Source organism: Haliotis asinina, chromosome 14, assembly GCF_037392515.1.
Source record: "Haliotis asinina isolate JCU_RB_2024 chromosome 14, JCU_Hal_asi_v2, whole genome shotgun sequence".
In the NCBI taxonomy this organism is placed as follows: Eukaryota; Metazoa; Mollusca; class Gastropoda; order Lepetellida; family Haliotidae; genus Haliotis; species Haliotis asinina.
In genome coordinates this window covers 16,267,268-16,285,685 of record NC_090293.1, presented here as the reverse complement: position 1 = coordinate 16,285,685, position 18,418 = coordinate 16,267,268, and the positions used below count along the sequence as shown (strand labels likewise).

The 18,418-nt window shown below is 37.4% G+C and overlaps 1 protein-coding gene across 1 annotated transcript in view; it reads left to right on the top strand.

Moving 5' to 3' along the window:
• Window positions 1-1,441: 1,441 nt before the first annotated feature.
• LOC137261438 (tetraspanin-3-like) overlaps window positions 1,442-18,418 on the top strand; it is a 64,471-nt gene continuing 47,494 nt past the window's right edge. Inside the window, exon 1 of the mRNA XM_067799185.1 lies at window positions 1,442-1,590. Within this exon, the coding sequence (XP_067655286.1) occupies window positions 1,525-1,590 (66 nt within the window). The 5' untranslated portion in view covers window positions 1,442-1,524. The remainder of the gene's footprint in view (window positions 1,591-18,418) is intronic.

Sequence of the window (18,418 nt, the reverse complement as noted above, 5' to 3'; positions counted from 1 at the left end):
GAAGTTAAAGAATGTTTAATGCATATGCAGCTATGTTTACTGAGCCACATAAACCATCTCGTATTTTAATCATCATTGTGATTTAGAGGCTATCAACCTCAGTTAATACACCATTACTGCGGTCTGTCTTGAATTTCGTGTCATATATGTTAATATGAGCGGTAAACTTGTTCACCAATCCAAATTCACTCCAATGAATAAAAGAATAATAAAAAATTAAATTATGCATTTCAAAGTATAGATTTCCACATAGTGAAATGGAATAGATAAACACCAAAGCCTACACAAACGTCTCTCCATCAATATGTTGTACCAGCTGTAGAACATTACTGTACATTATAAACTTAATATTACGTCACATGACATACACCACATGTGTTCAGTTATTGGTGAAATGTGTTTAAAAAAAGAACACATTTATGCCAATAATGTGTCATCAATCAGTAATATAAAAAATCAATGATTTATTGGTCTCGTGGATGGAATTAAGGTTTTATCCTAGACGAGAATAACAAACAAACCCATTTTTATTGAAAAGGAGCCCCAGGGAGACTTTAGCACTGCATAGAAGGCTTGGCAGTAGTCAAAATAAGGTGGTTCAGGGAGTGTGAGACAGACCAGTTTTCTCCATTGCATTACCATATCTATCAGTCATAGTTTTAGATGTAATCTGGATATAATTTAAATAATTTGAATAAACAGGCAATGTGAAGCTCTTTTGTTTAAATGGAAAACCATGAACATTCTGAACTAACTGATCTCTAATCACTAATTAAAATTTGCGATAGTTTAAATTAGTACATAAAACACTTATTGATGAATGATAAGTTACATGTTTCTTATTTTTCAAGTTTTTTTAATGGAAGAATATAACTTCACGGATAATTGCTTACTGCAACGTTAATCTCCCAATAAACAAAAATCTTTTACCCATATCGTTGTATATTCGTAACTGGTTTATCTGCCGTCAGTATTTGGAATACCAATTAAAAATTGGTTGGTTTTATCTTTCCTTCTTTCTACTTTTAGCATATGTTTTCCTACCTGTCTTATGTTTGAGCCAACAACATGAAACAACGACAATTAGATGCCGTATTATACAGGTAGTGTTCCTTTGATCATGAATCTCTAGAATTACAATGCCAATTTACCTCAATTACAATACATCGTCTGTTAACTTCAATCAACTGCGAGTTCGGTGAAGCGAAACGGACCTAATTCCAGAAACAACATTTACGCTGTACATGGATAAACGATTACAGGTTCAAGGCAGATTCATCTCTCATAACAGCTATCACACACACGTTGAAGCAACGCGCACCTACGACAGAATATTGTTCTAATTTTCTACAAGGCATCAGCAACTCTTGTGAATGAATGTTAGTTTGACAGAAAGTAATACCGAGAAAATTGTATGTGTCTCCCCCTGCTGGCCAAGTTTGAGGTCAACCGGAAGTGTGTTAGAAAACAAAAGTGCAGGTGTGATGCGACAGCTCTTATTTTGAGTATAAACAGCACGTAATCATGAGGACGGATCAGAAATTATTTTGTCTCAAGAGTGCCAGTGTGATCTTTATTATTTTCCTCTGGGTAAGTTACCATTTATCTTATTCGCATGCGTTCAACAATGAACTAACATATGCAGAGAGTTCTGTCATTGACAGCCGAAATTCGATCGGCCGTCGCGTAGTTTTGGACCCGCGAGATGTTGTGAACTGTGAATGGATTAAACATCAGTGTTGACAGCGGATGGATTAAGAGTCTGCAGTTTCCGCAGATTCGCAATTATGTTTCCGACTCGATATTTGAGCGACCTCACTCTTACAAATTATTAACTCATATTTTCTTTATGACGCCATTTACCCGGACTAACATTTAAGTTGCAACATTGAATTGTCCCCCCCCCCCCCCCCAAAAAAAAAACCATCAGAATATTGGGTGAAAATATTATTTATAAATTTTTGTGTTAGCTAAAGCAAGATATCCTTTTCATTTGGGATACGTATCAGTAATGATAGTCATTTACATCAAGTTATTATTTAAGGTACCTTCACACCTCTGAGTCATTGGTAAACTAATCCTCACAATTTGACAAAATCCCCACAGAGTCCTATTCCTTTAGTCATTATTTCCAGAAAAAATACAATTGTATTTCCATGCACTGTCAGTGACCCAGTTTACAACTTCAAAGGCAACATAAAATAGTTACCTACTGTTACATCTCCAAATTATGATGAGGACAGGAAGTGTAGATTGGCTTAAACTGCCACTGAAAGTGTAAAGTTCATCTTCAGAGTATCTGCAGGACATGACTGTTTGAAAATGATTTGAACTCCACACTATTTTGCTCAGTGTATTTTTATAAATAGTGTCAAGGTGTTTTGTATGTAATTTTAACTTGATGTCTCAAACCCTATTGCATAAACACATATATGGACCATATCAAATGACAGAATATGTATTGATGCTGTTAGAAATACCTGTATCAAAACAAATCAAGTATATTTTGACTAGGTACAGATTTTGTTTTTTAGAGTATGAGTGAGCCCAGGTTGTCCAACAGTTTGATACAAGTCTGCCCCAGATGCTTGAGTACAAATCTCAGTTGGCACATTTTGTACAGTTTGATTACATGGTGTTTGTGAATCATTACCCAATTTTGTATCACTACATCCTGTCAGAGAAACTTAAGTAACTGCTGCCAATGTTGTGGTTAGCCAGAGGCAGATGGTAATCTCTCACTGCTATTAAAATGTCGTTTGACACCAAACTGGTTATTAAGAATTTATTATTATTATTTTGTCATTACTCCAAAATATCATGTTAGCTCAGTAAAGCAGTGGGCTTGTGTTCCCGGTATCTAGCAAAATATGTGAAGAGATAGTTGTCATGGTCATGCAAAAGCCTTGACCTTGTGACATGTCCAGTGATGCCAAGTCCTGACTGTCTGACATTACTGTATAATGTCTGTAGTGTTGCCAGGCGGCTGGTCAATCTAGACTAACAACTAGTCTCTGAAATGAACACATTTTACTAAAAGAAGGTTCATGGTAAAAATAAGATAATATAATGAAATGGAACTCTGAGACTTTCTTCATTTTCAGAGACTGAAGCTGATGAAATCTAGACTTGCCACATTTTCTAGACTTGTGTGAGCATTGTTGGGTATATGTGCTTCGGGGTCTGTACGACAGACTATGGTCAATCATACTGTTATCTCTGAGTTGACCATCAGTCATTAACTTTGTGTAAAATTTAGCATATTTGGAAATTGTTCACATGCAAACCTGGTCAAAGCTGATTTTGATATGCCAAGCATTTCCATCACTGTTGCTTTATAATGCATCGTGATGATGTTTGTTTGACTGTTGTTTAACACCAAACTCAGTAATATTTCAGTTATATCAGGGATACTCTACAACAGGTATAGGTCACTCGCTTGTTTTCTTTACCATTTGTACTAATCAACGCATACAGTGACTTACCTCGTTCCCAGTGCAACTTCAGTTGTGTTTAACCAGGGAATCTATATAGAGTATACGTTGTAGATTATCCCTGGTTTAACAGAACTTCAGCCGGTTCATTGTATCAGTTGGAATTTTACAATGAATGAATGAATTATAGTAAGAATTTAAGAGCAAGAATTAATTGAATGAAAGAACGAAATAAAGAAAAAGAATAAACAAATAAGTACATATGTGAATGAATGAAAGATGATGTTTGTTTGATTGATGTTTAATACCAAACTCAGTAATATTTCAGTTATATGTAGTGGTGTTCCAAGTAATCGATTTCATCAATGATTGAACGATAGAAAATAGTAATCAAGGAATTGATCATGATTTCTATGCTCAATCGTGATTGGTTAGTATGTATCTACATGTCTGTATAATGTAAGCCAGGAAGTACACACTTGCTTTCAATGTGAATTTCACTCATTTAATACTTATGTCACAGCATATGTATCGTTCGTGGGTTATGTCAGTCAGTATCTTGCAATACAGGCAACATTTATTCGCACAACAAGGAGCTCACTGATTTGATCATGTCACTGCATGTGACTGGTAAAGGCCAACGACAAGACTCATAATAGTCTCATATCACATTGTCTGGAAGTTAAACACCAACTTTATGGTCGATCACTTTGATAATCCAATGATTGATCAGGAAAATTCAACCAATTCCCAACGCTAGTTATATGGCAGCTGTTTGTAAATAATCAAGTCGGGGGTTTTATATTATTTCAGTGATGCTGAAGAACAACATTTGTAGTTTAATACAATCAAGTGTCAAGCTTGTAAAAATACTAAAATTGTTAACTTTGGGCTGTTCACTCATTGTATCAGTACGGTGTGGACATGTTTATTATGATAATCATAGCTGATCTGTCAAAATATCTACCAACAGCAAGACAAGACAGTTAAGATGGGGTTTGAGTTTAGTTTTACGCTGCTCTCAGCAATATTCCTGCTGTTTGTGTATGGTTGAAGAAAACACTTTTCAAACAGTAATTGTTATAACTTGTGTCTTCTGAATGAAGAGTTCCATGTCAGTTTTCTTGTTTCTTGAACACCCAAATTGCCGCCAAAGCATGAGTGAAAGAATTTTATCTCTGCTTTGAAAAAAAAGTGAAAGTTTTGCCTCGAGTTCCATCACTTTTTGAAACCAGTTAAAATTCTTCAGTTCACTCACACCAGTATTTTGCTACTGGAGAAAGAATTGTGTGTTCTTTTCCCGGAACTGGTTTCAAAGGAATAATGACTCTTCGCTTTATATATGTTAACGATTTATACAAGAATATGTTTTTACGGTCATGGTGACATTCTGAATACGTTAGAAACTAATACATTCTTTTGTAACATTATATGAACATTTAATTGTTATCTAAATATATCACTGCCAATTACCAATTTAAGTAAGGTTGAATAAGCCCTTGACATGCAGCATTGTTTCCTCAGTAATGCAGCATTGTGTCCGTGGTTAGCTTTCACATGTCTAATTGAAGCAGGACACTTAAGATTGTGTGGGTTGGTTTTCCTGGTTCTAGGGAGATGCTGGCTTATTCATAGACACACCTTAACACATGTTATCAACTGTGATATATGTGGTACATATATGGTATATCACACCCTATTTGACCTGAATGTCCAGTATTCACAATAAAAGGCTTGTTTTGGTGGAGCTATGTTTGGAATGATATAGGTTATGTACACTATTGTGTCAACATTAAGTCATTGTGTGTGGTATTTAGTGCACATGACATTTATTTGTGGTAAATATTCTTCATCAGTTTAATCATGAATAATTCAGTTGGTAATTAAGTGCTTAAGTGCTGAGTACTTTAGGTAATTTTACATGTTTGAGGCAAGCAGATAATAACTGTAGAATTCTGGTTTATCTTCATTTTTATTGTGTAGATCAGTGCACATGCTGTTGATCACAAGATTGTCTGTTCCAGACTTGATTATTTACATACTGCCATCATATTGGTGGAATATTTCTCATGCAGTGTTAAACACCACACACACAACATTCTGTCATCATATTTCTGGGTTCATGATAGTGATGTTTTAAAATATTTGTCATATTTGAGACTTTTCTCACGCTGATAAAGCTGATTTGAACAGATATGCAAATTAAAATAATTAATTAATGTTGCTCAGAGGCATTCACTTCAAACATGACACAATAAGATGATTTTAAAGAGTAATCTCATGCACTGTCAGATTAAAAATGAGATAAAGGATGCAAAATATGAATTTAGAAATCAGAATATTCTTCAAATAGTTTTCCTGAATACATGAAAGCCGAGCTATTTAACTTCAGAGAAGAAACTCCCAGTAACCCTGATGTAATCTCATTGCCATCCCTCTGGGGGCGTGACAGCCTCAGGCACGAGATTCAGCTATTGTATCAGCGTCTGAGATCAGCTGTTGATATAGACAGTCCTACATTTCACCAGATACCCGCCACCCTTTATTGACATGCTGTTACTAAGTGGGATGGTACTTCATAGGAAGAATATTTCCTCCCTCTCTCTCTCTCTCTCTCTCTCTCTCTCTCTCTCTCTCTCTCTCTCATGTGTCATTGATTTTTTTTGTTGTGTTGTGACTATTGGTACCTATGATGTTTACACACCCTGGGGGTGCTTGTCTCATGCTGAGGATGTTGACCTTTGAGATGAGGGCTTCAATGAATTATCTAGAAGTTAATGAGCTGTTTACAACTCGTGGTTAAGCAGCACAGATAAAAATCGGAACATGATAGGAAGTACCTGTGTACCTGTGCAGTAAATTTTTCCTGCTGTTTGGGCTTTCCAACATGTTGAGGTTGTCTTGGACAAGGTGTTAGAATCTATAGTAACATGGTCAGTGGTGATATGAATAAATACTGTTTAAAAAAGCTTAGAACATAGCCACGATAATAGTGAGTGACTTAGTTTTATGCCACTTTTATCAATATTTTAGCAGTATCATGTCAAGGGACACCAGTACTGGGCCTAATGCATTGTACCCATGTGGGGAATCAAGCCCGAGAGTTCAGCATGATAAGCAAATTGTTTATTTACTAGGCTTCCCCACTGTTACAAGAATGAATAATGTATGTCAGACAAAATATTTCCACATGGTTTATGATATTTGACACAATTAGTTGTAGAATGGTATGGTAAAAAACAGAAACATCACATTTTGTTCATATTTAAATGTTTAAGTGAAACCCGTGATACTTCACTATGAAATTTAAGGAACATGCAGAATATCATATTGTTTATTGTTTAACACTGCCCGCAAACATTTGGTAACAGTCTGTAGATAATCAAGTCTGGACCAATCAAGGGATCAATAGCATAAGCATCGGTCCTTGCAATTTGGAGCCTGACCATGTGATCCTTTAGTCACCTCTCATGAGAAGCATGGATTGCTGAAATATTCTAACAATGCAATTTCACAGATTTATGAATATAAAACATGTTTATGATCTGAATTTCAAATTATCCATCTCCTTCCTCATTGAAGAGTATTGTTTGGTTGACCAAATTACATCTGATAGGACACACTGATAACTTCACTGGAATTTGGACAGAGGGGTAGCCAAGCATTCAATTCCCCTGGTGGATATGACATGTGGAGCCTACTCTGGTGTCCTGTGGCAGACCAGGATGCTGCCTGAATGCTGCAGCAAGAGGAATATTGCCTAACTCCAGCAGATTCATGGGAGTGCCACTGCCTCTTATGTTAGTGTCCCATGAAGTCGTAACTTGACCTCACCACTCTAAATCCTGGGATTACAAATAGGACTGATAGACTTGCACAAGTCTCTAAAGTAATAATTGACATTTTAATTGAAAATTTCTTAAAAACATACATTTCCCTCTAACCGACTGGTGTTCTTAGATCTAGACCTGCCTCTTTAAAGGATAGAATTACTATATGTCCATGGGCTTAGCATTCAGTGCAGCCTTGGAACAAGTCTACTGTCCACTTATTTAGACCTGCCACTTTAAAGGATGGAATTACGACAGAGGAAGCTGTCGAAACTAGCATCTGTCCAATACTGCAAGTTGTCAACACCGGCATAAAATTTCAGTGCTGTCCCAGGCTTGTGCATTCATCATCAGCTCTACAATCCGGCTCATTGTTTAAATGGATTAATTCGTCAGTACCAGTTAATGCCGGTTTAGACAGCTTCCACTGTATACATCTATGGGTTTAGCATTTCAGTACAGCCTTGACGAAAGGCTATAGCACTGGAGGCTGCAAGAGGGGTAGCATGTGCGTGGGTACATGCTGTGTGGTCAGGTCTTTCTTTTTAAATTGGCTCTAAATTCTGTAGAGAGACCAGGTTGTGTCACTTTAAGACAGACTTTTTTCACAAACATTTCCTTTTGGAGAAAGATGATTTCTGAGGTTTTCCTTATTGAATCTCATAAGAATCCTCAAGATGACATCTAGTTCCCTGACAACCAGAGTCCAAGATAAGTGATCACAGCTTCACTGGATGGTGGTGTGTGTGTGAGTCTGTTAGAGACTTTAGACAGTTTGACAGTTTATTACAGACACAGACAGCAAAGAGGTCGAGTTTTACACAGAAATCTGTGATTACTCACAGGCCTTAGTGGAAAACCTGCTGGATTTTTGTCAGCACTGTGTTTAAGAGAAATGTGGATGTTAGTTCGGCACACATTCATCATGTCAATAAATATGTTGGGAACTCTGAAGATGCAGTCATTATCTCCCAGTGATTATGGATGAGTGGAGTTTTTTGTGTGACAACTGATGCAGTAATATATACATGGACTTGGTACCACAATATATCGCTGACATCACACATCCTTCTGGACTTGGAACAGTGTCTTAGTACTTGTATTAAGAGTCAAAACTGTTAAGTCCTTTTAAAGGTCATTGTGCCATTGTACAAAACAACCTTAGCAACTATCATAGTTTATGTCAATGTATGAGAGTTACGTCACCTAGCGCTGAGGTTGTTTTGTACAAGGCTGCAAGTTCATATTTTTCAAACCCGTGAAGCTCTGGGGTAGAATAGGAATTCAGTAACCCATGCTTACCATAAAAGGTGACGAGGCTTGTTGTAAGAGGCGACTAACGGGATCGGGTGGTCATGCTCGCTGAATTGGTTGGCACATGTCATCAGTTTCCAAGTGCGCAGATCGATCCTCATGTTGTTGGTCACTGGATTGTCTGCTGCAGACTGGGTTATTTACAGACTGCCGCCATATAGCTGGAATATTGCTAAGTGCGGCGTAAAACTCACCTCACTCACTCATATTTTTCATATGATGCCTTAGGGCTAGATATCACTTTGTCGTAGTGACGTTACGTCATGAACAGTGCTAATGACATCACAGTTCTGTGACGTTGCATTTTATATGTGGTGATGGTGGGTAGTCAGCCCATGTTTGAAAGTAGATTGGGGTTTATTTTCCTCAATTTAATGACTTCGGTAATAAACAGAATATTATGTTCGTGCCCATGACAACCTATGTTTACAACACTGACTCATGCCTAAATGTTGGTATATCTGTCCCTTGGTATATACAACATTTAGGCTCTCGTGTGTCGTAAACATAGTATGACATGGACACTCATGAAATATCCTGTATATACCACACTGACTGCACAGGCGTATCTAAAAAAGTCACGGGGCCACCTTCACCCTCGAGTTGAATGTGGAATGACTGTAGAGTCCCATAATTGGCATAGCAAATCTCAAGGACCCAGAACCACCTTGGTTTTTAAACACTGCTTCATTGAGGTTCTTCATGTCAGCCACCTGACCTGTGTTTCTGTCAGCGCTAACCAGCTCCATGTCAACATCAGTGTTAAAGCCTCCCCCTATCCAGTTTCTCTAGAAATCTAGGTTACACTTTCTGTGACATGGTTTGTCCAAGGGGAAGTACCACAGGTTGCCATCCATTGTTTTCTAGGATTGATTTCTGGGGGTGGGGGAGTCTATGCCCTCTTGTTTGCTTCCCTCAGTTGAGCTGGCATTTCTTCCATGTCAGAACTTGTTTTTTGTGTCCGCCTTTCCTTCAAGAACGAGGAAATCTATTTTGGCACCCATTCAAGCATTTGGTTTCAAATCCTCTTTAGAAAGTTCTTGTGAGAGGATGTGGCCTGGCGTCACTAGTAGTGGCTCCCCCTGGTAGGTCGCACACCTGTAAAGGAGGATTGATTCAAGTATCTCTGTAGCTTACAAATATAACAGGAGGGTGAAACAGTTCTAATTGGACCTCTGCCCAGTCATTCTTATCTCAAACAGTAGTGATGTTAAGTGTCAAAGTTGATTTGTTTTCAGCAGAATCACACTACAGTCAGAAACAATCTGTGCCTGATTAATCTGCACCTTGAATGATGCATACATGTCAGGATAAAGTCAATAGTATGGGCTTCCACCCTTTTATTTATCTGTTGACATGAGGTAGTGATAGGTATTGCTTCTTCTGGAGTAGTCAGCAGGGGTGGTAGGGTGGCCTAGTGGTTAAAGTGTTTGCTTGTCATACCAAAATTCCACATGGGCATAATGTGTGAAGCCCATTTCTGGTTTCCCCTACTGTGATATTGATGGAATATTGCTAAGAGTGGCATAAAAGTAAACTCACTCACTCACTCACTCACTCACTCACTCACTCACTCACTGTCCTTTCTTTCAGTTGAATAGTACCCCTTTCTTCTTGTAAAGGACGACTCTGTTCCTATGATTTCTACTGCTTGTCATTTTACCTAAACTTAGTTATATTGTTCTTAACATCAGGGGCGGTGGGGTGAAATATTTCACTTCCCACACCAAAGACCTGGGTTTGATTCCCTACGTGTATACAATGTGTAAAGCCCATTTCTAGTGCCCTGATATTGCTAGAGTATTGCTAAAAGTGTTGTAAAACCAAACCCTCCCCCTCTCAACATCAACCACTGGCTCGTCCATTTTCCGTTATTCACAGGTTGCTATAATACAGCTGGTATGCCAATGACTGATACTAATACCCTTTGACACATAAACCAACCTGCTTAGATAACCATTTTACCATTTCTAAGAGGATTTATCATTCCAGTGATGTTAATTACAGAAATACAACAGGACAGAACATACTGACTCTTGTTCTTAAAAACGCATCACAAAGTAATATGCAGCTTTAAAGTTAAAATATGTGCATAAATGAAAATGTTTGCACAATTAAAAATTCACAAAAGTTTCTACCATACCACTTCTTCTCTACCACACTCATGAACTTTATTTAGTGTCCATGAGTAATGATAAACCAAATTCCATTACCTCACATGGCGAACAAGTCCATTCTGTGAATTTTATTTGCTATTATTTTGGAATCGACTCTTGGCCATATCTTTCCTTGTCAGACCCTGATCCAGTAATGGAGACAACACATTACGCTTGATACAATCATGGAAAACCAGGGAATTTAAAGCATGGAGTGCACAGATAAAATCTATTCAATTAACACATGCCTTGTGGCATGAATATGACAAAAACAACACGGTGGAATTTTCTTATGGTTTTTAAAAATACAGTCTTGAAATTCTTCATGGAAGCAAATCTCAATCTTCATTATGGGAGATGGACTGTGTAAAGAGACAACAGTGCCCCTTTGTCTAGACAGCCGAGAAAGTGGCAGGTCCCTGGGGAACATGGGAATAGCAGTTATTTATAGGGACAGATCAATTTATTTGCTACTATTTGAGATGCTCTTTGTCAATACCACCCACCAAAGTAGAGGAAGGAAAGAGTCTGAATTCAAGAAACGTATTTATGTTACACGTAAAACGGAAACAGTTCAGAAGGTATTTGCCTTATTGGACAAGATAGTAAAGACGTTGCACAGACTTGTTCTTGGTACTCTGTAAGGGGCAATGGGGAAGTAAAAGTGGTATAAGTGTTTATTCGTCATGCCGAAGGCCGGAGGTTTGATTATCCACAACTGGGTACCGGCACAATGTGTGATGACCGTTCCTGGTGTACCCTGCCGTGATATTGCTGGAATATTGCTAAAAATGAAGTTAATAAATTCACTCACTCATGCACTCACTCACACACTCATGTTCCTACCAGTCAATACCATGATACATACTAACAATTTATAAAAACTTCTTTCAAAGAAATTGAAACATGAAATCCAAATTGCTGATCAGTTGATAAATTTAAGTATGAAGTTACTATGTTTTTCACAATTTGAAAAAATGGGAAACATGAAATTGCAATTTGTTGAGTGTGGTCTACGTCTTTAAGGTAAGGCAATTGACATATATCATGAATGTCAAGATATGTCTGTTTTGAGTTAAGTTTCAGTTAGCGTTTGAAGACCGGGAGATGAAAGGAGGTCTCACTAAAAGTAGAAGCCTTGATAGCCAGTCTTGCTCTTTCATGCAGTTAATGTGTTTTGTACAAGGAATGATATTTAACATCCATGTCAGATCGTGTATGATAATAAACATGTTCCTCAATGATTGTTCTGTGAGAGGATGTTGCAGTCAGCATTTCGGGGTTTTGTTCTTATGGTGCAGTGGGGTAACTTAGTGGTTAAAGTGTTCTCTTTTCACACCGAAGGGTTCGATTGCCCATAATGGCTACAGTGTGAATTCCATTTCTGGTGTCCCCTGCTGTTATATTGCTAAAAGCGGCATAAAACCATACTCACTCACTCTTACTTACAGTTATAAGTATGGATGGACATACAAAGCATTCTGACAACTGACGGTTTAGTTTGAATCTTAGTTATGAATATTTTTCTCGGTTTGACTGCTCCAATTTCTTGTGGTGATAGGCTTCCTCAAGTTTGTTGTCTATTTTTGGGCATTCCTAGTAGGAATCCTATCATGTAAAGTGAGCACACTGTGACAACTGGAACAAAGTGGTTTTGAACCCATCTCGCTTGCTCGCTCGCTCACTCACTCACTCACTCACTTGCTCACTCACTCACTCACTTTTGCATGTTTTCATTAATTACCTATTATAAGTACTATTGAATGGTTAACATGTAAGGTTGATCACCAGATAAAACAATAGAAAATATATACATTTTAGTATTTTTCCCTAGAATGTAAGGAATGTTGGGTATTGGTAAAATCTTTGCATATGTACATTGTAAGCACCTGTTGTTCTACAGATGAAGTCTCTTTGCTGAGTCTGTACTACTTAGTCCCCTTGTCATCAACAGTATGTTTACATAAACACCCTCCCTCAATGAAAATACCTCAGCACCAAACCCCTAAGCCTCCATTACCATAATTAGTATCTGACCCAGCTATTAAATTCGACTTCCAACAAATTGGGGCTGATCTATTTCTGAATATAAGCATGGCCATGATTTCTGCTTGAGATTCCTGTTTGAGATTCGCACCAGACATACGGTAGTTGATACCAGCATGTGTTTACATCATTTTGGCTGGATGTAGAAGGCATCTTGTTAACATGGCCAAGTTGAAGTGGGTGCAGGAGACGCATGTACTTAAACTCTTTGTGTGATGTCAAGGCCAGGGATTAAGCTGCTTTCCTCATAAACCTTCCTGTCCTCAGCATCCCACACAGCACTTATGGAACATTGCCAGAAGGGACAAAATGATATAGCAACTGTAAGATATAGGAATAGTAAGGTCAAAGAACTGTAATGATCCAAGAACAAAAAGATTCAAGAACTGTAATGATCCAAGAACAAAAAGATTCAAGAACTGTAATGATCCAAGAAAAAATATTCAAGAACTGTAATGATCCAAGAACAAAAAGATTCAAGAACTGTAATGATCCAAGAACAAAAAGATTCAAGAACTGTAATGATCCAGGAACAAAAAGATTCAAAGACAAACAGATTCAAGAACTGTAATGATCCAAGAACAAAAAGATTCAAGAACTGTAATGATCCAAGAACTGTAATGATCCAAGAACAAAAAGATTCAAGAACTGTAATGATCCAAGAACAAAAAGATTCAAGAACTGTAATGATCCAAGAACAAAAAGATTCAAGAACTGTAATGATCCAAGAACAAAAAGATTCAAGAACTGTAATGATCCAAGAACAAAAAAGATGTAAGAACTAAAATGATCTGAGAACTATAATGATTTAAAAACGATAAGATCTAAGAACTATGGTCTAATGACAAAATTATCTTAGAAATAAGATCAAGCAAGAAGTATTCCAGAAAGTGTAGATACGGACTTCAACACAACTAATTCTTCCCCAGATTTTTCATTACCAAATTGAAATTTGTTGTGATATTTCTAGTGAAGTATCTATTGGTATGTACACTGCACAAAGTGTCTGCCTGTGAATTGGACAGCAGGTGCCCAGAGAGCTTTCCTTGCAATTACTGCTCTTAACCTCATCAATGCCGTCATTGGACTTTACGTCAATCTGGTTAACTTTGTAGCATCACGTCCATTGCCATGTACATATATCCATTCTTCAGAAAAATTATCTTGAACAAACTCTATTTAAATGAATGACTTCAGTAAGCTGGTAACATTTCACTTAATGGGCCCACATCATGTACACAAATAAACTCATCATAGCGTCACTGAGGTAAGTATCAAGAAATGTTTATGTTCAAATTTCTTTCTTTCCTTTTTATATGAATGACAAAGTCAGATCATCTCAGGCTTTCACACAGATAGTTATTTTGAACACTTGCAATGTGTGAACCGACTTGCGTCAGGATTGGGTGATACAGAATGTAGAACTCAGTTTTATGTGTGTCATGGTAGCAACCTTGACTTGGCTCATTGATCATGCTATAAATAAATGCCTGCCACAGATTATATATTATCAATACAGATTTACCATTAAGTGTACGCTTAAGACTATCTCTCTGAGCAGTTTTCAGATTATTCCCTCCTTTGGAATTGGATATAACTTGGAAAGATGGCATATAAATTCTGTTTAATACCGAGTAATTGCTTGTTTGTTTAACACCTCAGTCAGCAATAGTCACCAAGCTTAAATATTATCAGACCATGTGCTCTACTGAATGGGAACCAATTTCTTGTAACGCCTCACTTACCAATAGTCAGCAAGAATATCATCGGACCATCAGATTTTTTCTTAGGGCCAGCATTGGTCTGTTTCACAGTACCGGAACCATATTATTTTTCCTACATCCTAGCCCCTTCCTGCAGTTCGAAGACCCTAGAAGAAGACCTCTTTTTATATTTAAATGGGTTTATCATCCAAAACTGTGTTCTAATGGAGATATTGCATGAGTGAGATCAAACAATATTTCTTAGGAGAGTTTGTACACAGCTCATATCATCATCATCATCATCATCATCATCATCATCATCATCACTGACATGACACAATGCTATGATATCAAAAGTTTGATGATGTCACAATGTTATTACATCGCTGCACTGTAAGTCTATTGGCAGTACCATGTTCAGAGATACACATTTTCACAGGAAATTAAAGAAAAATGATTTTTAGTGATAAATAGCATGTCTACTGATATCAATTATATCAACACTCAATAAAAGTAAATCGAGTATATCCTTGGCCAGATATTTATCAATTAAATACTGCTGTCACCTATTGCCTTCTAATAGACTGCCTATGTGTTGGTATATTATGTTCAAGTCCGTAGATGATGCTGGCTTCAATACTTGGGCTACCTGTGTCAGAAATATTTTATGCAAATATGGTTTTGGCTTTGCAGGCATTACTCAGGATGTTGATTATTTCATTTCTTGTTTAATCAGAGACTTTTGGATAATCTTAAACAATGTTGGTCTACTTCAGTTAAGAATTCTAATAAATATTTTTATTACTCCCAATTCAATACACTTATAAATGTGGAAAGATACTTGAGTTCTGATATTGCATTACATTTCTGACATGCACTGTCAAAATGTAGATGAGGTAATTTTACTATAGCAGTTGAAACTGGAAGATTATTACGAGACATTGTTTTTGTAAATTGAATGGCAAAAATGTTACTGAAGATGAATTTCATGTACTCTTTAAGTTTATCTGATTTAAGGTTAGGGTTTATTCAGAAACATAAAACTGATTTTGATCCAAATGCCAATTTTATTACCATTATGAAAACAAGCAATGACTGTATTATAAAAGATATTAGTATTTTGTTGTATTATGTATTTCAGTGCATTAGAGATGTTCCTTTTAAATAGCATGTGCACTAATATATCAGTGCCTACTGCCATATGCAATGGACTGAATGATAGACCTGATGCCTTTCACTGTCAGTCTGTCTGTCTGTCTGTCTGTCAACTCTTGTTGATATTATTGATATCAGTACACACAGGGTGACATGCTCTATTTGTTACAGTCAAAATTATAAATGTATTCAGAGACTAGGCATTAGTCTAGACCAGTATATTGTGCTTAGGATCCCTTCCAAGACGAATCTTCCTTTGGGTAACATGGCCGTAAATGGCCCATGCTGATCCCCAAGTGAGCAAGATCAGAATCTTGTAGTAGTTGGCTGTGATGAGGCAGACATCATGGAGACAGAACAGAACCTGTTTGTGAAGTGCTTTGATTAGACATGTCTGTTCCTTGCTTTAATCCATTTGTTCAAAACCAACTGCTGCATGGTGAATGTTATTTCTGACAGTTTTCAGTATGTTTATATTTTGAGAAAAAGATGTTTTGTCAGATTGTGTTGTGGAAAATGTTTTGTCTGTATTGTAGCTATTTTATTGCCTGATCTTTAACTGTCTAATATGACTTCACTGGTCAAAAAAATGTATTGTAATATTTTGTCTGTGATCTCATTGAGTGAAAAAAAAATCCAAGGTTAGTCATTTGTTAGTGAAACATAAATATACTGTTGAACTGTTCAACCTCCTTTATATATATTGCAATGCATTTCACTCAACATTGTAAACCCATGAATATCCGGGTTAGAACTGATCTTCAGTAAGCCTCTGTTGACAAAAGAAGCGACTAACAGGATTCAGTCGTCAGGCCCGCTGACTTGGCTGACCCATGCCATTGTACCCCAATTACATAGATCGATGCTCATACTGTTGACCACTGGACTACCTTGTCCAAACTCATTTATTTACAGACCACTGCCATGTAGCTGGAATATTGCTGAGTACATCATTGAACAATAACCAACCAATCAACCGTATTCACTGATCGTGGCCTTCAGGACCTTAGTTGTTAGCCATACCCCCTCTCTCTTCCTATTTGCATCAAATCCATTTTGACTCTTCCTGAGTTTTGTTTGATCTACGTACAGATAAATGATATTAGACCTGCTCCAGATATCTCATCGGCTCCATCACAGGCCATTAGTATCTGCAGCAAGTGTCAGTTGGAGTGTTGTCAGACATGACTTGTATAGCACCAGGAACCATTCAGTGTGTGAACTGCACTTAGCACTTCTGTACCAGCAGTTCCTGAATTAAGGAGAAGCTGGGTCACTGTGACACTGGGTTAGTGGTCAATAGAGACTACACTGGTCTTATTCATGTTCCATGTGTACTGGCTACAATGACACAGTAGGGACTGAACACAATGGATTCTACATATGTAACTGTTGTTTGATGGGAATGTTGCTTGATACGGAGACTGCTTGTAGGTCTCTGCAATGCATGTTTACAAATCAGTTTCAGCAACTATCATTAACTAGTACTTGACAAGCTTGGAGCAAATTTTCCTGGGAGAACTGAAGTCTGGTGAAAGAAAACTAGTCAAATATTTAAAAAAATATGAATTGTGTAACGTTGAAGTGTGTATTTGGAGAATGTTGATGTCATCACCTTTTTGTTGTTTAAAGGTTATAAATCTGTTTGAATAATCATCTGAACTGATTTGAAGCCCATAGTTTATTATATGTGTTACAGGGAATGTTTGAAACTAGGGATTTCGTGTAATCCCTAGAAGAGTCAGTAATTTCGTGAAATCGCTGTGACCCACAGAGATTTCATGTATTCCTTAAAATTTCAAAGGATTTCACATGAGGAAAGGTTTGTTCTGCAAAGATTCTTTAGGAATGATGGAGCAGCACTATGGTGAAGTAATACATTTGCCTCTAGTCTGTCTCATAGTCTGTGAACCATGGTATATCTGTCTTGTCTATCCCTCCCTATAATGCTAAAGCTCTGAATGTAGAAAGTCTAGACTTCCATGTAGTTTGTCTCACAGTCCCTGAATCTCATCATTTTCCTTACTGTCTATCCCTCCATGCAATGCTAAAGCTCTAAATGTAGAAAGTCTAGACTTCCATGTAGTTTGTCTTACAGTCCCTGAATCTCATCATTTCCTTTACTGTCTATCCCTCTATGCAACGCTAAAGCTCTAAATGTAGCAAGTCTAGACTTCCATGTAGTTTGTCTCACAGTCCCTGAATCTCATCATTATCCTTACTGTCTAGCCCCCCATGCAATGCTAAAGCTCTAAATGTAGCAAGTCTAGACTTCCATGTAGTTTGTCTCACAGTCCCTGAATCTCATCATTATCCTTACTGTCTATCCCTCCATGCAATGCTAAAGCTCTAAACGTAGCAAGTCTAGACTTCCATGTAGTTTGTCTCACAGTCCCTGAATCTCATCATTATCCTTACTGTCTATCCCTCTATGCAACGCTAAAGCTCTAAATGTAGCAAGTCTAGACTTCCATGTAGTTTGTCTCACAGTCCCTGAATCTCATCATTATCCTTACTGTCTAGCCCCCCATGCAATGCTAAAGCTCTAAACGTAGCAAGTCTAGACTTCCATGTAGTTTGTCTCACAGTCCCTGAATCTCATCATTTTCCTTACTGTCTATCCCTCCATGCAATGCTAAAGCTCTAAACGTAGCAAGTCTAGACTTCCATGTAGTTTGTCTCACAGTCCCTGAATCTCATCATTTTCCTTACTGTCTATCCCTCCATGCAATACTAAAGCTCTAAACGTAGCAAGTCTAGACTTCCATGTAGTTTGTCTC